The following is a 19880-nucleotide window of genomic DNA, read 5'->3' as shown; positions in this document are numbered from 1 at the left end:
CCAAAGTAAGAGTTTCCGTAATAATTCATAGCCGCTCGCGTTTAGGCTTAATCGGAACTGCAGCAGAACTGGGTAGGGCGCTGGATTTCCGGTTCCCGAATTCCACCGAGATTCCGCTCGGAGGTGAGCACTTCTAGACAGGGAAGCTCGGCATTTTATTCCTGTTTTGCAAACATAGATAAAAACAAGACGACGTGAGCTAACTCCATAGCTTACGGAAATAGATGGAAAGGAGAAGAGTGAGCCAGCCCATGACAGACGTATTTTATTTGTAAAGCGATCGTTTACTGATTGATCTATCTGTTTACTTCAGAATTTCACAACTAACAAGCCATCAAAATAGTCTACAATCATCTAAGACTCGCTTGCGCTGGGTAAAAAAGTTCTTGTTTTGTCAATGAACTAGCCTGAAGCTGATCATTAACAGAAAATAGAAACAAGACAAAAATTAAAGCCGGAACTTGTATTAACAAATGTCCAGCCGAGCGGTACCGGAGGCTGGAGCTACATTTTCGAATCTTGCACTTCAGTCAGCCAGCTGAAAAAGAATAATGTGACGGGATTCATGCACTGGCGGTATTCACTAGTTTGATAGTAGTCCCAAAATCTTTTGGAAACATTGCACGGTCATTTTTTGAACGACATGAGATCTCCTTGCGGGTGGGTCTTGGTAAAATTACCCCGGAATCCCATGACATATTCTGTCTTCAAATTAAGCTATATGTATACGACGAACGCCGTTTTGTTGACCTTTCATTCCGATTAATGGTCTCGATGCTGACACTTCACGTCAACTTTACTTCCATTATCCCCTCAAGCCTTGCAAGCCACTGCCACAAGCCTTCTTTTTTAAATACATTCCCTACCCTAAGTCACTCGAGACATTGTATTTGACCTAAGAGTGAAATCATTGAACCATGGAAGACGGCAAGCGTCATTACTCCTGGAGAACGGTAGCCGTCGTATTAGGAATATCCTGGAACGCAATTTGCTATTCTTACTCCGCATCTATTATCGGAACTACGCTAGGTAAGAGGTGGAATAGAGCGGCTTATATAAAATCAGGCCATCAACAGAAGAGAATAACCATATATCCGCAGGTCAGCCTTCGTTTCTCAGTTACATGGGACTTGACAGGCGATCGGACAAGCAAGGACTTATCGGCACTGCGACAGGTCTCTACTATGCTGGAGGTGTATTTGGATGCATTTTTAATAGCTGGATGGCTGATAAGTTCGGCCGCAAATGGGTGATCGTTGTGGCAAATGTCATTCTTCTGACCTCAAGTGCCTGCCTCTCCGGCTCCGCGAGCATCGCCATGTTCATTGTATTTCGTTTTTTCACCGGCTTCAGGTATATGTCTCCCTGCAAAGATCAAAGGTAGTTATTAAAGTGATCAAGATGTGCTGACGACCACGCAGCGCGTATATGTTATATCTCACAACCCCTCTATGGGTTGTTGAGCTTGTCCCCCCCAACGGTCGAAGTATTACAGCCGGTATGGTTGGACTCTGTGGTGTAACTGGATATATCCTGGCCGCATATGTCGGTGTGGGGTTCTTTTACCTGAGCAGTGATACATCTGCGCAGTGGCGAGCGCCGCTCGCAATCGGCTGCTTCCCTCCCGTGATTAGTTTGTTGATAGTTTACTGGCTACCCGAGTCCCCTCGGTGGCTTTTAAGTCAGGATAGGGAGACGAAAGCATGGGAAATTATCCGCCGACTTCATACTATTCCTCACGAGGACGAAAGTGGGTATGCAGAAGCTGAATTTGCCCAAATGCGAGACCAAAGCGAAACAGAGCGACTCCATAATAGCTCCTGGTCAGAACTAATGACAAATTCTTTTTATCGCAAACGTACAATTCTTGTTATCGCTCTTCCTGCAATCATCTTCTCGACAGGGAATCTCGTTATCACGAGTAAGTCGTGAAGATATTCACCTCCTCTACTGTAAACTAACATCAGCCCTATATTCAGCGTACGCTGCTTCCATCTTCAGCCATCTAGGTTATGGTTCTGGACAATCAATAAATCTGCTGGCCGGAATCTATGTTGCGGCTGTGGCTGGGAATCTCTTTTCCCTCACATACATCGACCATGTTCCACGGAATGTGATCATGGCCCTCGGCACATTGCTGTGCACGCTTGTTCTTGGTATTGAGACTGCGCTAGTTGCATCATGCGCAAATCCAGAGGCGGCCCACAGGGGATCACTCTTATCAGCAGCGGCAGCTTTCATATTTCTTTACCTGTTCACCTTCAATACATCTCTAGAGGGACCGAGCTGGTAGTGAGTGCAAAGCCGAGCCAATATCCTATGGCATTACACTTTCCATTCTGAGGACTAACATGAATAGCTATGCAAGCGAGGTATTTCCTACGTCTCTGCGTACCAAAGGTATGACGCTCAATGTCATCAGTTTCGCCCTCATCAATCTCTTCTGGCTTGAACTTGCCCCGACTGCATTTGCCACCATTACTTGGAAGTTCTACTTGGTGTTCGTTTCAATTTCAGTGTTGGGATCAGCCTTCATATTTTTTGCTTTCCCAGATACTTTGAAACAGCCCTTGGAAAAGATTGCAGGTATGCCGCCCGATGGAAATGAATTGAAAAATAGTCATTCAATTCACCAGGAGGAGAGTTAAACAAGAGGGAAGTTAAAGATGTCAATATTTTCGTCCTGTTGAATCTTTTCTGCTCATTTTCAAATTCTAGCGTTTTCAGACCGGTCCAGCAAGCGTCTTTCACACTTTGTCCCATCTCAATCTTACTGAGCATTTACCTACTTCTCAAAAGTCTAAATGAGAATGAAGGGCTCATACGAACATAGTAAGCTGGCTTGGATCCGAAATTGACTGCCTTCTTTGTCTTTGAAACCTCTCTTTCTGTTGTTTAGCTAGTACAAAGTATTGTTCTTCGGATATAACGTAATGATACAGGACGGATCGAAATCAGTTTCAGCATTTGTGCTCTTTGATTGTTTCTCAAACTATGTTTTTAGTGATGCCAGGCCTAGTATAGTTCGTGCTTGCTGGTAGCCTCTTTCATATTCGACAGCTCAAGGTGATCTAGGCCAGATTTAGACTAAGTCTGGCCAAGATTTAAGAAGAACCGAAGAGAATAAAGTGGTTAAATTGATTTCGAACGGACCTGTATATCGAACTGGAAGAGCGAGTGAACAACAAGAAGAAGATGTAGATCAAGAAAGTGATTTTTCCATCGTGACACCCCAAAGTCTTTGAACAGTCCCGCTTCTCGGCCGTGAACGACCGGAAATTTTTCAATCACCGGAATTTCGGAGACTTAAGAACGGATTACCCCACAGAATCTAGGCGACAGATCCGGTGGGCAAGATTTTTCCTTTTATTTAAATTGAGCAGCACTATATTAAGCTGGTCACCCCGCAAATAGTGTCTTGATTCTCATCCTCAATATCCTCAAGATAGGTTTGTTGAAACAATGCCTTCAAACGAATCCGCTTCCCAAGGGACTGGCGACTTACTGCTGCCAAATATTCCGTCACATGCTAATCGTCAACTACGTGTGATCTGTGCCGGTGCCGGTGCTTCAGGAATCTATTTGGCCTACCGGTTGAAAAAGGATTTCACAGATTTTACCCTCGATATCTATGAGAAAAACGCCGATATCGGAGGAACCTGGTTGGAGAATAGATATCCGGGCTGTGCGTGCGATGTTCCAGCCCATAATTATACATACTCATTTGAGCCAAAATGGGACTGGTCTGCAAACTATGCTGGATCTGAAGAGATCTATCAGTATTTCTCCAACTTCGTGGACAATTATGCACTGCGGGAGTATATCAGTTGCAGACATGAAGTCGTCCGGGCAGAGTGGGACGAGGAAAAGGCAGAATGGATTGTTCACATCAAGAAAGGGAACGGGGCCATCTTTTTCCAGCGATGTGACTTCTTCATCAGTGCTGCTGGGATCCTGAACTCGTGGCGTTGGCCCGCAATCCCGGGGCTTCATAGTTTCAATGGCACACTGCTACATAGTGCCAACTGGGACCAAACTGTTGACCTTAAAGGAAAGCATGTCGGACTAATTGGCAACGGGTGAGTAAAAAGATCAGCTGAGGTGCTCTTAAATGCTAACAATCTTGTCATCCACAGATCATCCGGAATCCAGATTCTCCCACAAGTTCAACCGTAAGCTCATATCCCAGTTCCCTTACCCTTCGAGCTTTCCATTTGAGGGCGCATGGATTCCGTGCATTTTGAAATTCAATTTCTAACCAAAAAAAAAAACAAAACAGGATAGCCAGCAAACTAACTACCTTCATCCGAGAGCCTACCTGGGTGAACCCATCTATGGCCGGAGGGGGCCAAGTGGTGTACACAGAAGAAGAAAAGCGCAAGTACCGCGATGAGAAATGCACGTTGCTAGAGATGAGGAAGAAGAGTGAATCTCTGATGACGGGAGCATTTCCCATGTTTATCCGAGGATCACTGACCAATGCACACGCCACAACTCATATCAAGGAGGAGATGCGCGGCAAGATCAACGATGACGCCCTGGCGGATAAACTGATCCCCAATTTTTCGCTCGGCTGTAGACGTTTTACAGTGAGTCTAAAATATCCGTTATTATATTATCGTGTCAAAAGTTAACTGGTATCTAGCCTGGGATCAACTACCTCGAGAGTTTGACTCTACCGAACGTAAAGACGGTCTATGGCGAGATTACCAGAGTCACCCCAGAAGGGTGTGTGACCGATAACAATGAGGAGCATTCTCTTGATGTTCTCATTTGTGCGACAGGATTCGATACAACCTTCAAGCCTCGCTTCCCGGTCATCGGCCGCAATGGAAAGAATCTGCAAGACGAATGGGCCACAGATCCCGAAAGCTATCTTGGTATTGCTGCCCATGGATTTCCAAATTATTTCATGTTCCTTGGGCCCAACTGCCCTGTGGGTGTTGGACCGGTTCTCATCGTTATAGAGGCACAAGGCACCTATTTTGCTGAGGTGTTGAATCGCTGGCAGAAACAAGACATACGGGCGCTGGAGCCCAGAAAAGAAGCTGTACGTGACTTCATCGATCACAAAGACCAGTTCATGCAGAATACGACGTGGACAACGAACTGCCAGTCTTGGTACAAAAACCCGCAGACGGGGAAAATTACCGCTCTCTGGCCCGGAAGCACATTGCATTATCTGCAGGCCTTGTCTGATATTCGATACGATGACTATTGTGTCACATACCTTGGAGGAAACCGCTTTTCCTACTTGGGCAATGGCTTCAGTCAGCTCGAATTGAATCCATCAGCAGATGTTGCTTATTATGTTCGGGAGACAGATGATGGAACATCAGTTCTGAAGGGGACCATGAGCACATTCAACACAAAGGATGGGGCAGCGAAGCTCATGACAACAAGAAAGTTTTCTTAGTCGTTGAAACATTAGAATTTTGCTTGACCTGCAAGGGTGGATCTGCAATCTGTTCTCGGCTTTCTTCATTCCAAGGCTGCACAGCAGGTCCGTTGTGATTTTTTCATAGTTACTTGGTTAGGAGCCGAATTTATCCAATTGATCACAAAGCATTAATGGAAAGTCCTGGTTTCGCTTGGGAAAGGGATCCCGAGGTCGTGATACCTGATTTTCTATCCTCACATACCGGATATATATTGAGCGGGCGTAATGTCCACATTTCAGCCTGACTCAAGCAAGACTCATGGAATGTTGCAATTGGCATAGCAATTAAATATGAAAACTGCTGCCCAGGCGTAAGTTTGGGAAATATACGCAAAGAAAAATCGTTGACGGAATTATGAGAAAATATTGAAACATCTATTTTTTTTGTACATGGGAAGAAGTATACATTTGTAGAAACTCGACTCGTTCATGTCGGGATTTCCCATGTGAAACCGTGGAATCCACAAAGCGCTGCAAGGGCCGATGTGTACACATATTCTCCAGTTGAATAGGAATGGGAACCGTCCGGGCGGGTATTACAACTGCCCGCCTTGCGATCCGTGTGAAATCTGCTACTTACCTCCTACAGCATTGATTGCAATATATTGCCACGATCATTTCTAGCTGTTTTGAAAATCCTTGCAGATGCATCAGGCTCTCAAACCTCCAGGATGTTGATAGTTGGTAGCTTTAGTTATTGAGAGGAGAATTGTTCCTCTCTTTTTCTCTCATCACAGCACCAATTGATACCATAGTTTTCCTTTCTCCTTGCTTCCCGTTGGTAACTGGGTAGCGAGATTCCTGGCCTCCTAGTTCTTGCCAGCACATTTTTGATTTGACCACTAAAATTTGCTCTCTAGCCAATCTTTGACACCTGTGATGTCTTCAATATAGAGTCCCATAGGTCCTGATTATCATTCTTTCCATTCCAATATTCCGATCAAGGAGGGCAATTCAGATGTTCTTTGAACCAGATAAGTAAGTATATATTCCAGAAGGAATCCTGGAAGAGTACCTTACGTTAGAAGATATAAAACCAGCGAAGACCTTATAGCCTACTGATATCGCGCTAATCTATCTAAAGTAGAATCGTATCTTCACTAAATTTGAGACGTAAGTGACCTTACTTCATTGCAACGTGCAATGAGCTTTGAACATCTTGATAGTAGTGTGTCTCTCCATTTATCTTCATATCGAGAATGTTAGTTACCGATTGCTCAGTTCTAATAAATTTAATGTTAATTTCAAAATACTAATTATTGTCTTCCTGGGCTTATAGGCCTCGCGTGAGATATAATGTTACTTCCAGCGCCTCACATATTAAACAATTCAACAGCACAAGATACATGTTGTTATTAGAGAGGAAAGGGTATTCCCAAGATAACGCAGACTTGAGCAACAATGAATCTCATCGAATCTATTTCCAGATTTGTAAAGCGCTGTGTAATTGCTGGACCGTTCAAAAATCATGAATAATTTCTGGAATGCAAGGAGATAATCCGTGATTCTATATACAAATTTATTTGTTGACAGCGACCAAATTTGACTTCTTTGGTGTTAACAGAATTTTGGTATGATGCTCCTTGTTGTTCAGAAGCCCCTGAAAGGCGTTATCGGCATTCTCTAATGAAAACCGTGCAGTCACCATTCTGCGAATTGTTCGATATTTGCCTATCGATACAAGTAAGCCTGGATGCTGTGAGCATTATTAACGAATAATTTGCAAAGAAACACACCCATGGACATCAAGTTGACTGCTTCTCGGAAATCATCCCCGCTATAGGCCATAGATGAAACACATGTTATCTCCTTCTTGAAAAAGTCAATGAAGGGGAATGTGATCTAACGAATTTTTGTTATCAGTTAGGAAGATGAAATATCCGAAACTTGTTCATGCACAAGACTCACATTTGCGCCCCAGAATGCGACATTGATGTAGGTCCCACGGGGTCGCAACAAGGCCATAGCGGCGGCAGCGCTTCCGGTTTTCCCTGCGCAGTCAAAGGCAATATCTATTCCTTTGCTCTTTGTCATGGTTTTGCAGGCTGTGCCAATATTGTCTTTTGTGGGAGACAGAACCTGGACACCGAAACTGTTCAACAATTTATGTCGTCCGTCCTCTGGTTCACTGATGATTATGTTATTGGGATCAGCTCCGAGAGCGATCATATTCTCCAATACAGCATATCCAACTGGTCCACCTCCCAATAACAGTACCATTTTATGAGGCCAATCGTCCAATCTCACCGCTGCCTTTCGCACGGCATGCAGGCCCACAGCCAAGGGCTCTGCTAGAGCTGCATATTCGAGCTCAAAGTGTTCAGGGACCTTGTGCAATTTATACTCCTGAACTGCGACAAACTCGCTCAAACCACCGCCAGGCCCTCCAGTGAATCCAATAAATTTCAGCTTTGGACATTGGGAACCCCAGCCACTCGAGCAGCAGACGCAGGATTCGCAGGTTAAGGTAGGATTGACGATCACCTTATCCCCTACGGTGAGATTTGAGCCAAGTGGAACTTCCTTCACCACTCCACAAAACTCATGGCCCATGATAAATGGTTCACTCGACCCGTGTGTGCCTGCCGTGCCCATTTGTAAGTTCAAGTACTTGTAAATATGAGATCTTTCTTACCCGATGTATACAAATGTAAATCACTCCCGCAGATTCCACACCATTCTACTTCCACGAGGACTTTCCCTGTGCCTTGGTCGAGCTGTGGCACCTGGACATCTTCGACTCGTAGATCTCCAGCACCGTAGAATTGAACAGCACGCATGGTATTAGACAATGTACAACCGTGGTAGATTGGAGACCAACTGGGCTATATAAGTTAGAATTTCTTTATAAGCACATGTGGACTATGAGAGCGGAACAAATTGGGTGTTTGGGAGATTCCGTCGGGCACAGGACAGGGGACGGAACTCATGTGAACGATACAGAATTCTCGGAATATTCTATACATTTCGGAATTAGCATCTTATAACGGGTCAACGCATCATTTAAGCGAATTATCCTGTGCAGCTATGACAAGTCTCTTTATAAAAGCCCTAGACGATCCTGACTTCCTTTTCTTTGGGATTCCAATCTCAACTCTACAAAAAGCGTGCCTCTGAAATTATTGTGGATACTCCTGGTGATGGTGGAGGGTAGCTATGGGATATAATATGAGCTCAGCCTTGTCGGTACTGGGCGAAAATAGGTTTTATGTTTCCGTCTGACGTTGAATTGTTATGCTAAATACCTAGGGTTACCTTCGATAATTCTTCATCAAGCGATACTCATTTATCCTTGTTGCTACACCTATTTATAGATAAGGGGGAAATGCATACATCGTCTAGTTACCATCCCCATGTAGAATGCCTGTCTATGTAAGTCGATTCTTTTACTTGTATTGTTGTTGATCTACGCGAGGGATGCCTCAGGCTCCTAACATCTGTAGTCTTCTTAGATAGCTCTGAGGACAGGTCTGTTCTTTCTTTCCTCGTCTCTCCAAATAATACCAATTTTATCCTATTGCTGGTATTACCTTCCATTCCTATGTTATTATAGTGGCATCGGAACTACGCTATAATGGCGTTTATAGTTCTTGGTCACGGCAACCTCGCTAGACATATGACTCGCTATACCTGCAACCGGATCGGAATGGAAATTTCAAATCGTTGACTTGAATTGTTCAGTATTTGCAAATGACGCCAAAATTCCCAAAGTCGGCGGGATCTCTCGTGCAAGAAATAGCTGTTTATTGCGAGTTGTAGCAATAACAAAGTGCTCTACGGAAGCTCCATATAGCCCTTCAGCCTTTCCTCAGCGGACACGTATGGACTTTCCAATCGAGGGAGCTCCTCAGAATTTATCACGTGAGGCTTTTCAACGAGGTCAAGGTATTCGGTTGTCACGGCATCTGCTTCCTGAGCCAATGTCAAGCCCTTGCCGAGAAATGAAAAGTGGTTGTTCTCTGTTTCTGGAAGGTATGTGTACTCAAAGTCCTCCCAGCGAGGATTATCAAAAGCAACAACTGCGTGGATGGCAGATCCAGGCCAGAGAGTGATAACACGACCATCTTCCTTGCCGCGCTTCATCCAAGACTTACAGGGCTGGGTATAGATTGTCTTGGTGAAAAATTTGTCGATATGTTTGGTAAGCATAGTCATCGCTTCCGGCTTCACAGTAATGGATTTGAGGTACTCGCGCTGCACCTTTTGCACTGCTTTCACCATGTACTCGCATGCACACTCGATCAAATGAACAAAGCCGCCAGTCCCGGGGGCGCCATTAGGGCCCACAAAACGGATCATATTTGGCATCTTGGGGACGAAAATCCCGAAGTAAGACTCCGGATATGGGTCCCATATCTCATTCAGATCAACTCCCCCCTGGCCGATGATCGGAATGTTTTGTTTGAGGGTGGTGTCAAAGCCCGTAGCGCAAATGATAATGTCCACCTTTCGCTCTTCGCCGTCCACTGTTTCGATGCCTTCAGGTGTGAATCGCTTGATCTTTGTTGGTACAAAGCTCACATTATCTTCTACCAAAGCTTCTAAATAGCCGGGGCCCGGTGTTAACCGGCGACAACCTGGAGGCCAGGCTGGCTCTAGGGCCTCCATAATCTCTGGTTTTCTCTTCAGCTTCTCTCTCATTGCGTCATGGTTGATCTTTTGGAAGTTCTGTTGCGAAGTGCTGCCGAAGAGAGTGATCAGAGCCGCGCCATTGACGTACTTTTCGATCTTGTGGCGCCACGCATGATAGGAGGCAGGGTCATCTTTCCACTGCCTCAACTCTTCTTCAGAATGGGCGACTAGAAAAGAAAATGTCAGCCTAAACCCTTCGTCTGGACTTTATCGAGGCTATTTACAGTTTCCGATAGCCCCTCGCTCTCGTAGCTCTTCGCTGCCGAACCCAATCGGTGAGATCCATGTTTTTCCGCTCATGTAATGATCCACTCGGTTGGCAACAGATTGAATCTGTGGCAGTATCTGGATACCTGTAGAACCAGCCCCGATGAGGGCAATGTTTTTGCCTTTCATGGCGTCTAGAGTTAGTTCAGGGTCCCAATTTGCAGAGTGGACAAGTTTCCCTTGATAGCTTTCAAGGCCTTCAATATCAGGCCACTTCCACTTGTTCAAGATTCCAGTCGCACTTGCGTAGAAATCACAGGTGTCAATGTATACCTACACATTAGCATTAGCATTTAATGAATTTATATCAGATACGCGCAATACTACCTCTCCAGTGTTGAGGTTCTTCATTTTCAATTCCCATTTGCCGTCCCTCTCGCACCACGTGGCTCCTAGCAGCTGATGCCGGAACTTTGTGAAGCGATAAACACCAAACTTCCACGCTGTGCGCTGGAAGTATTTCTGGATTTCGGGACCTGTTGAATAGTATTCGGGCCATTCGGTATTACTCTCGAATGTATACTGGTACGCAGCGCTCGGGATATCACAACGCACTCCGGGATATCTAGAATGTCTCGTCAACAATTGGAATCACCAGTAAATCTCCCCGGGTTCTGATTTTACCTATTCTCCCACCAAGTACCACCAACCTCCTCGTTCTTATCGTATATGGTAAGGTCTAAATTTGGAATTTGCTGCGAAAAACGAATGCCCGCAAGGATGCCAGATAGCCCAGCTCCAATCACAATAATCTTGATTGGGCGGTAGTTGTCGATACAGTGTTCCCATAGTGGAGGTAGGTCGATGCCACCGTTGAGATAAGCTTCAGGGCTTTTCTTCGATTCTGGAGTTTCTGGTGTCTCTGACGTCATCTTTGCGTTTCCTCTGTGCGTTACAGTCCTTGCTAGGATCACACAGCTGGGTGCTATAGTCTATATATTTCAAGTTGGGCGTGAATGAATATCTAATATTGAGGTCATTTCAGTCACCCATCTAACCGGCACCGACAGCCGGTTAATTTTCCGTGGCATTTCCGGGAGTTGAGTTGGTGCCGCCGGAACTGATTTTGTATGATTACCCAGACAATGAAACTATCCAAGCCTACGGGAAATGATCTGAAGGAGATGAGATACTAAGTCTGAGACAATGGCATCACCGGTGGAAGTTTGTTAATTGGAAAAAAGTGCAACGGAATAATGTTGTTTTGCTGGTAGAGGTATATCAAATCCTCTATGGCTACGAATTTGTTATGGATGGTATAACGTTAGTTTGCTTGCTGTTCAATTTCCAGCCCGGATATCTGTCCAGGGCTTATGCCAACTAGATGTTTTGGTAAACCTCGACCCGGCTATAGCCATTTCTTTGATTTCATAGTCAGCTTCCGGAATCTAGTCTGGGCTACAGTCAACTGGTGAAATATATGAATTCTTACTCCTGTCACAATGGACCGGATGTTGACCGGCACAGAGTCACTGGGTAATTGTTCGACTTGCTAGTAACCCTCTATCCCTATACCCTTCAGTGATTAGAAAACCGGTACTTGCATAAGACCATGCTCCACTCTGCTATTCGTATTAATTCCATCACTATATATTTGTTCGCCATCTTAGTCTAGCAAAACCTGACACAGGTTTTGGCATCAAATTCTCAGATAGCTCAGCTTTGTATTTTACACCTGTTAGACCTTACTATCAGTGACACAAGTTCAGACCAAAGATTGAGATGCTTACTCATTGGAAATCTTTGGAAATCTTTGGACCTTGCAATCGAGAAAGGGTATCTGGCGAAAAAGCTACATATAATTCCTTGGACTAGTGTATTTCGATCTGCTGCGATTTTTCTCTTCGAGGGATTTGACGCGCCAGAAAGAAATATTTGCAACCTCATTGTTACTGCCTTGGTGAAATTGAAACGAGACAAATAAATTCCATTCGTTCATATGTTGCATAGAAACGACCAAAACAGAGACGAAGAGCAAAGAGTAGGGGGAAACAGTATCCACCCTAGCACGCCGTTCTCCCCAGCAGCAACTTGGCAGATGCCAGATAGAAAAGCATAACCCAGCATAGAGCAGTAACAAAGTACTGTCAGAAATTGTGGATCCTTTGCTTGGGGTGCGTGGTATCCCACATGCTAACTAGTACTTTCCGATCGCCCTTAACCCAAGGTGCACGGCCATGGGAGACTTGATAGTTATCTACAAGAACCAAATCACCCTCCTCCAAAGAACACATAACTGCAATCTCCTGGCTAAGCTCCCATATCCGGTGCAAATACTTCTTGGGGATTGGGGTTTTGTCTCCATACATGGCCGGCGGGAATGCCATTCCATCATCTCCGATATAAGGTGGATCAGTCGCGCCGCGATCAAGCGCTGTACCATAGCGACCGGCCAAGCTGTTGAACCAGACTGGTAGTCCCGTTATCGGATGACGACGGACAGCGGGTACAAATTGATGAACCTCAAGCTGGTCGCCATCTCGCCACCAATAATGCGGTGTTAGACGAACGATCTCCTTTTCCGCCTTCGACTTCATAGTTTCCATATCGTCCTGGGGCTCAATATGGCGTCCAAATGCCAAAGGCCCAGCCCAGGTGAAGGAGAAATTCTTTCCCTCGTTCCCAGGCGGGCGATAAATGTCCGGCGATATCAAGCCCTTCTCGTTGACTTCCTCAACGAACTCGGGCATCTCGGCAAAAACCCGATCAAAAAGCTCAGTGCTATGAGCAAGGGGACTCTCTCCGCCTTCCTCAGCGGCCACTTGACAGAAGAAATGGATGTTGGATGGGAATTTTGTGTATCGAGAGTATTCATTATGTTGGTAGATCCAGAGATCCTGTGGTGCTTCGGACGCGCTGAATACCTCCTTGCCATGCACTACACGACTGCCTGCGAGCCCGAGTTGGTCATATGGGGCGTTTCCACGGTTTTCCTCTGCACTGTGAATGAGCTGAGAAAAGGCGTGAGCAGTTGGGTCGCGTGGACCCCGCAGAAGCAGTGCACCATGTTTGTTCAGTAAATCGGTGATCACACCACGCGTAGATAAATCTCGGATAGCCTCAGACGATTCTTCAAGGGTGGGTGTGGCACCTGTGTGCTTCACAAGCTCGTAGGCGATAGGAAATATGTTGCCATGTACGATGCGAGCTTCGGGTAGCTCCAGTCGTTTGAACAATATAGGTTCATTGCGAGCATGGGAAATAATTTCGTCATTAGGGATGTAAGCATTGTCGCTTACGGCGCTTGCGGCCATTTTCAAAGATTTGAAGTGTTGGATCTTCGATGTGATAGAGTTCTACCATCCGGAATACTGGATATCTTCGGTGATGCAAAATCTGGTGTTGAATTCCAGAAGTGAGCGATTACAAAAGATGACTTATTATGTAGTATATAGAATTTGATCAGTCTTTTTTGATCTTTTGGCGAGATGACACTCGCACCTCGAGCACCCACCGCCCAGTAAAATTCCGTCGTGGTAGGCTCAGCGGCAACACTTCGTCGGAAATGAAAGGCTTCCAGCAGACAGTCAGTGGTAGATTATTCTCCACCGTGTGCACATTGCATTTCTTCCTTCTCGCCTGAAAAAACAGGGATAGGCCCTGACTTTTCGGAATCGGATTTTCTCTCATTTTCCGATTGTTTCCACCAACTCGGGACATCGGAATAATTCAGACTCAAACTTGCATGGGAAAAAGAGACGCAGTGGCAGCAATGAATAATGAAAAATGAATAGTGTGAGTAGAAAAACATACAAGTCTACACATTGATGCCCAAAATTAGATCTCGACCAAGTATTGCGAACAAGTCCGCGATATACTTCATGTCATCAGCATGGACCCAAGTTTGTTCAGCTCAAAGGTGTATCTAGTGACGGGAGGAAATAGAGGCATTGGGTTTGCAATCACAAGCCAACTTCTCGACTATGATGCATTTGTTTATGTTGTCGACATTGGACAGGAACCATCACCTGCTCTACAAGCCATCGCGAACGAACGTCTCTACTATCATTCTGGAGATGTTCGTGATCGCATAGAATGTCAGGCCCTCCTACAAAAGATTGTTGGCACACATTCGCGACTAGATGGGCTTGTGAACAATGCTGCTATCTGTCCTCTGGAAGGTGCATCCCCAGATGACTCTATGTTTGATGAGGTAATTGACGTCAATCTAAACGGTGTTTGGAACTACGGAACTGCTGCGATTCACCAAATGAAGACCCAATCTTCGGGCGGCAGCATAGTCAATATTGGCAGCACCTCTTCCTTAGTTGGGGTGGGCCGCCTACCAGCTTATACGGCCTCAAAGCACGCAGTCCTAGGCCTCACTCGATCATGGGCGATTGAATTTGCAGGACAAGGTATCAGGGTCAATTGCGTGGCTCCTGGTGAGTGAATATGTTCATCCATATCGAAAATGCGACTTAACTTCTAAACAAACAAATTGCAGGAGGGACCGACACCGCAATGGCCAGAACTCCATTGAGGACGGTAATGGGTCCACGATTTGGCATGGAAAAGTCGGAGGATGAACTCCTGGAGATGGTTGCCAAGTCTATTCCAGTTGGACGTATCGGAAAGCCAGAGGAGATCGCCAATACTGTGTGTTTCTTATTGAGCGAGCTTGCCAGTTATGTCACTGGCCAGATAGTCCATACTGCCGGTGGTGTACAGCCGTGAGATGGAGATGGGAGCCAGTATATGTTACCATATCCAGGCATGTTTAGCTCTTTCTGGAATCAAATAATTCCGACATAGCGTCACGGAATTGTGTAGTCCTCTTCATACAGTCCTTGAATTAAGAGCACGCCCTCTAATGTGCTTATAAACCCCAACAAGTACGTAGTTCAACCACAAAATGAGATCAGCCACGTGAAACAGTCTACCTTACAACTGTGGAGTGATTGCGACAATCATTCCTGTCTCCACTGCAATGGCCGACTCAACTTTACAAGGTGATTCCCATTACAACATCCAGAACCGCTTTCTGAGTACTCGAGGCATGTGGAATGAAGACTGGGCAGCTCTTCTGCAACAAAGTCCACGTTACTTCGAATATTACCTCAACCTCCGTGAAGCTGCCGGCCTGCGCAGGAACAGACTACCTCCCAAGATTCAGGAGTTTATATGCATTGCCGTGGCCACTTGTACCACACACATTCATGGTCCCGCAATCCGATGCCATATCCACGCAGCCAGAGCCATTGGTGCAACAGCAGACGAGATCATGGATGTAATTGGTCTCACACAGTTGGTTGGGATTCATACAGTCACCCTGGGTGCCCCGATACTTCAAGAGCTGATTGAAGAAGAAGGGATCACGATCAAGCCAGAAGGTGTTGATTCTGACGAGCTGGACCGAGAGCGCCAGCGAATAAAGAATGATTTCATTGGTGCCCGTGGATTCTGGACAGATACTTGGAATCCTTTCCTCGACTTGGATCCAGTTTTCTTTGAAGCCTACTCCAGGTTCTCGGCAAATGCCTCTAGCTGCCAAAGGTTGGAGCCTAAGCACCGCGAGCTAATTGTCTGTGCATTCGACGTGGCCACCACCCACCTGTACGGGCGTGGTACCAAAATCCACATGCGCAATGCCCTACGCTTGGGTGCTACGCCGGACGAGATAATGGAGATGTTAGAGATCACCAGTCTTATGGGAATTGACGGGGTAACAGCAGGTGCACGTTTGCTGGTAGAACAACTGGAGCATGAGAAACGAGCCTAGTCAGCCGAGTGATAGAAAGAAGCAGTGTCATTTAACTTGAATTCAATCAACACAAACACAAAATATTGGCGAGTTCAAATAGATGAATATGACAAAACCCTTGTCCTCAATCGGCCTAGCTTGAAATTTGGTCCAAAACCCCGCTCAGAACAGCAATTTGATCGTGCTACCGATATTTCATTGGCCATGTTCAAAAATCAGAATATCGCCATAGTGTTCGCGATTGTTGCAACACCACCGCGGACATTCAACGGACACACAGTCAAGAAGAAGGACCATCGCTGATTCTTTTCCGCGAGGGCAGCGAGGGCTTCAAGATCAAAGAGTTCACCGATAGGCATACCAAACCCAGCTAGACAGGCTTCGTGCAGGCGCATCCCTGATAATGAACCAGATGTGAGACCAGATATCCAGACAATGATTCGCGTACTCACTAGAATTGTCTGAGGCTGGAATGCATTCAAAAGCTACCGCATCGCTTGCCACAGCGGCGAGGTTCTGATCCCAAATCCATTCAATCAATTCAGGGGTTGGATCCACCCCGATATGTGTGCCCCGGTCCCAGAAGCCCTTTACGCGTGGATCGGATTCTCGAATGCCCTTACTCAGGCCAGTACGGATTATGAGTATGTCTCCGGGGCAAATTCGCAATCCCTGATCAGTAATCATCTCCTTGATATGATCCAGTGAGATAGGGAAATTACTGAACACGTCGTAGTCAATTGAATGTTTGCCTGCATATCGGACAAAGTCGAGGAGGACACCACGTGCCGCTACACCGCCTCGTTCTGAGAGGGCTGTGGGATATTCAACGAAGGGCACCATGTCAGGACTGTAATAGATCTGTTGTAGAGATATCGACATCTCAAGCAGGAGACATACCTTGGATTCCAAGACTCTGATCCGTGCGAGACTCGATTGCGTCGACGTAATCGACGCCATTGTAGTATTTTTCTAGGCTTTGGTTCGCGTAATGCACTATATGCATCGTGAGTGACAAACTCAACCCTTTTAAACAAAGGCTATTCACGTAGTCCATCCCATTGACTTGATGACTGGGTGTTCAAATGGAGATCATCGTCGGAACAAACCATCCCATGGACACGAGAGTATACTTCATGTTTCATGGGCCGTCTCCCAGGACAGGGATCGGATGGCTCGTCTAGGGGAAGGCTCCAGAAAATGTCAGCTAGTGTTTCATGAGAGGTCGGGTACCTCACTTGAGTACCACAGATTCGCCGGTCTGGATTTCCTCTCTTGCAGCTACCACAGCTTTCCGTGTGATGAAGTTCAAGGTACCATAAACATCACGAACTCCGTCTTTGTCGAAAACACCCCAGGCACTACCGGTCGGGGCGTCGGATCGGATCGGAAGACTCTTGTAGGAAGGAATGTCACCAGCCATTTTCATATTGTTGAAACCTTTGCTTGGTTTATTGGTCTGCAATGGGTACTTTAGAATGCCAGAAGTACAAAATAAAACATTTTTATTTGTGATTGATGCAAGTCGGAAACTTGCTCACCCGAAATCACAACGTTCCGTCGGAATATATCGCCCGTCGTGGAACCTTGTGGTATGGTGAAGAAATGCGTAAATGTACAGAGAACGGAAATTTGGAAACAAGTAGAAAAGCTCCAAACACAAATATCCCTGGCTAGGCGTTTCTCATGAAGATCACATAAAATTCTATCATGGCATAAGCACCTGGTTGCTCTCTTCGTTCCCCCCGCCCGGCCTGTCTCTCTCTCCTAGAGAGAGACTGATCTGTGATTTTTACCGCAGTTTTCTGCTTCAACATCACATAGCTATAGCTTCTGCATTAGCCTGGTACCAACCCAGGAAACCATTTTGTGGAAATATCGTGCTGTAAATTCCTTATCGACGGCGAAGACGAAGCCATGGGGAAGGCCAGGGTGGACAGCGACCTCAACAGGAACTCTAGGGATCGCAAAGATTCAGCAAATGTACAATAAATACAGAAGGAAGACAGAGCGGAAGGGAGAGGGATCCTGAGTGATACCCGGCATTTTTGAGCTCGGCTGCATAGGCAAGGCCTTCATCCCGGAGTGGATCCATGCCTGCCACCTGAATAACTGTTACAATCCATCAGCGACCTATTGAGTCATGACACAACATGAGGTCTCAAATGGATGGGATTTTCCTACGAGCTGGTGGCAGTCCCTCAAAACAATCAGCCAGCAGCGGGCTTGCGAGCATATCTGGTTGCGGATCGGGATAATACTGGTCTAGATAGTGTTTGAGGTGAGATCTCCGCTCATTAAAATTTCGCATTCGTAATATCACGACAATAAGACTTACCCCAGTACCAGTGCATATGAGCTGAATTTGTGGTAGGGGCCGTGTAATTCTGCCGGTAACTCTCCAGAGTGTGCTTTTCGTGGGGAAAGTACTTGGGATGGCAAACAGCAGGAATGTTGAGGAGCTGTCCGATGATACCGTCTAGACCGCCCTGTTCTCTTTTGAGAAGTAGTGATAGTCCGGCAATCTTACCGTTTGTTATTAGATAGAGGTACAGCAACTGGCTAGCATTGAGAATAGTGGGTTCGTCCTTACCAGGCTTCCACCTGCGCTGGTGCCCGCCAAGATCACACGGGCAGGGTCAATCTCGAGTTCTGTCGCATGCGCGAGCGTCTGAAATAGCAAGAGTATCTTAGTTAAAGCAAGCTCCATGTCATATATGTGAAAGGTATATCGACTGCCTTACCCATTTGTACGCGTCGAATACGTCATTCAACGGGGTGGGAAAAGGGTGCTCCGGGGCCCTGCAATTTATGAAGTCGTCAGATTAACATTATGTTTTTAGATTGTACTGTGACTGTGGATTCTCTATCGGGGCAGTTTTGCATACCGACGATATTCGACGCTGGTCACGACGACCTGGTTTCTCACGCAAATCAGTCTGCTGAGGGCGCCCTCAGATTCGTGACCTCCAACCACCCAACCTAACACAGATTACTATGGCGATCCACAAAGCTTTGCCAATCTAGGTAATGTAGCCTACCTCCTCCATGTGCAATGAACAAAAGTGGCTTGACGACGCACTTGGTCACTGAAGAGTTCGTCGGGGTGTAAATACGAATATTGATCTCACTGGAATCCGACACTGGAATCATTCGGTGAGATATCTCATAGCCGTGTGTTGGTACAAACGGCATATTAGCTCGGGAACCTTCAAAGTTTTTGCGCAACTGTTCGACGTCGTTGGGAGTCCATAGTTGCTCAAAAGCTTCCTTCAGCTTCGGAACCAACGGCGCGAAATCCGGGTTGATGACACACAAGTCTCCATTCCCTGCATATAGAGAGGTATCCATCGTGATACTTAAGTATGAGATGATGTTCTTCTTTGCTTGACTTGAAAAATTACTTACTCTAAACACGGTTGGAGTATTTCGTTACGCATTTAAAGTCATGCTCGATTAATTTCTTCATGAAGTAGCCAATCGGAATAAGGTGAAAGGTCAATTCCGGTCAGCAAGGACATTTTTTGACCCAGAAAAGCGAGCATACGGAAGAGACAGAACCTCCAATGGAAAGACCCGACTCCAGTCTGATTTTACCTGTAAGTATTACCCATACAGATCATATGAAATGGGGAAAGAAAAGCTCGAAACAATGATACTTGTAACGTACAAGTTTAGAAAGACCAAATGTATCCATACTGCTCGGAATCTGGAGATCATCTCCGCACGACCGTACCGCGGAGGACATTGACCACAATTTAAATAAGGAACTATATAGTTACACACTAAAATATATTCTCTGAAATATTGCATCTACTTCCAGGGCGACACTTTTTC

At 45.8% G+C, this 19880-nt stretch overlaps 8 protein-coding genes across 8 annotated transcripts; 3 read left to right on the top strand and 5 right to left on the bottom strand.

The window, feature by feature from the left end:
* Nucleotides 1-917: 917 nt before the first annotated feature.
* On the top strand, nucleotides 918-2648 carry PENARI_c005G01390 (uncharacterized protein; the record flags this gene model as incomplete). Its single annotated transcript, XM_022629578.1, has 5 exons — nucleotides 918-1029; nucleotides 1101-1353; nucleotides 1422-1921; nucleotides 1980-2292; nucleotides 2360-2648. 5 exons carry the CDS (start codon nucleotides 918-920, stop codon nucleotides 2646-2648), a joined length of 1467 nt encoding a protein of 488 aa, XP_022490372.1.
* Nucleotides 2649-3462: 814 nt separating this feature from the next.
* On the top strand, nucleotides 3463-5416 carry PENARI_c005G09522 (flavin-containing monooxygenase; the record flags this gene model as incomplete). The annotated part of the gene is made up of 4 exons (XM_022629956.1): nucleotides 3463-4079; nucleotides 4153-4172; nucleotides 4312-4589; nucleotides 4646-5416. The coding sequence occupies 4 exons, from the start codon at nucleotides 3463-3465 to the stop codon at nucleotides 5414-5416; spliced, it is 1686 nt and encodes a 561-aa protein (XP_022490220.1).
* Nucleotides 5417-6959: 1543 nt separating this feature from the next.
* PENARI_c005G11846 (uncharacterized protein) lies at nucleotides 6960-8220 on the bottom strand (the record flags this gene model as incomplete). Its single annotated transcript, XM_022630065.1, has 4 exons — nucleotides 6960-7111; nucleotides 7177-7282; nucleotides 7349-8022; nucleotides 8076-8220. The coding sequence occupies 4 exons, from the start codon at nucleotides 8218-8220 to the stop codon at nucleotides 6960-6962; spliced, it is 1077 nt and encodes a 358-aa protein (XP_022490529.1).
* A 994-nt stretch (nucleotides 8221-9214) lies between these two features.
* On the bottom strand, nucleotides 9215-11211 carry PENARI_c005G10315 (flavin-containing monooxygenase; the record flags this gene model as incomplete). Its single annotated transcript, XM_022629996.1, has 4 exons — nucleotides 9215-10239; nucleotides 10297-10612; nucleotides 10667-10904; nucleotides 10964-11211. 4 exons carry the CDS (start codon nucleotides 11209-11211, stop codon nucleotides 9215-9217), a joined length of 1827 nt encoding a protein of 608 aa, XP_022490089.1.
* Nucleotides 11212-12426: 1215 nt separating this feature from the next.
* PENARI_c005G10441 (uncharacterized protein) lies at nucleotides 12427-13593 on the bottom strand (the record flags this gene model as incomplete). The annotated part of the gene is made up of 1 exon (XM_022630004.1): nucleotides 12427-13593. The coding sequence occupies one exon, from the start codon at nucleotides 13591-13593 to the stop codon at nucleotides 12427-12429; it is 1167 nt and encodes a 388-aa protein (XP_022490498.1).
* A 578-nt stretch (nucleotides 13594-14171) lies between these two features.
* On the top strand, nucleotides 14172-16061 carry PENARI_c005G02786 (uncharacterized protein; the record flags this gene model as incomplete). The annotated part of the gene is made up of 3 exons (XM_022629641.1): nucleotides 14172-14724; nucleotides 14787-15012; nucleotides 15218-16061. The coding sequence occupies 3 exons, from the start codon at nucleotides 14172-14174 to the stop codon at nucleotides 16059-16061; spliced, it is 1623 nt and encodes a 540-aa protein (XP_022490307.1).
* Nucleotides 16062-16258: 197 nt separating this feature from the next.
* On the bottom strand, nucleotides 16259-17466 carry PENARI_c005G10475 (uncharacterized protein; the record flags this gene model as incomplete). Its single annotated transcript, XM_022630009.1, has 5 exons — nucleotides 16259-16440; nucleotides 16496-16858; nucleotides 16944-17039; nucleotides 17092-17234; nucleotides 17282-17466. The coding sequence occupies 5 exons, from the start codon at nucleotides 17464-17466 to the stop codon at nucleotides 16259-16261; spliced, it is 969 nt and encodes a 322-aa protein (XP_022490223.1).
* Nucleotides 17467-17867: 401 nt separating this feature from the next.
* PENARI_c005G05075 (alpha/beta hydrolase) lies at nucleotides 17868-19394 on the bottom strand (the record flags this gene model as incomplete). Its single annotated transcript, XM_022629733.1, has 7 exons — nucleotides 17868-18000; nucleotides 18083-18155; nucleotides 18382-18568; nucleotides 18637-18714; nucleotides 18788-18845; nucleotides 18932-19025; nucleotides 19085-19394. The coding sequence occupies 7 exons, from the start codon at nucleotides 19392-19394 to the stop codon at nucleotides 17868-17870; spliced, it is 933 nt and encodes a 310-aa protein (XP_022490562.1).
* Nucleotides 19395-19880: the final 486 nt, after the last annotated feature.

Source organism: Penicillium arizonense, assembly GCF_001773325.1.
Source record: "Penicillium arizonense strain CBS 141311 chromosome Unknown PENARI_contig005, whole genome shotgun sequence".
NCBI lineage: Eukaryota > Fungi > Ascomycota > Eurotiomycetes > Eurotiales > Aspergillaceae > Penicillium > Penicillium arizonense.
This window is presented reverse-complemented; position numbering and strand designations above follow the sequence as displayed.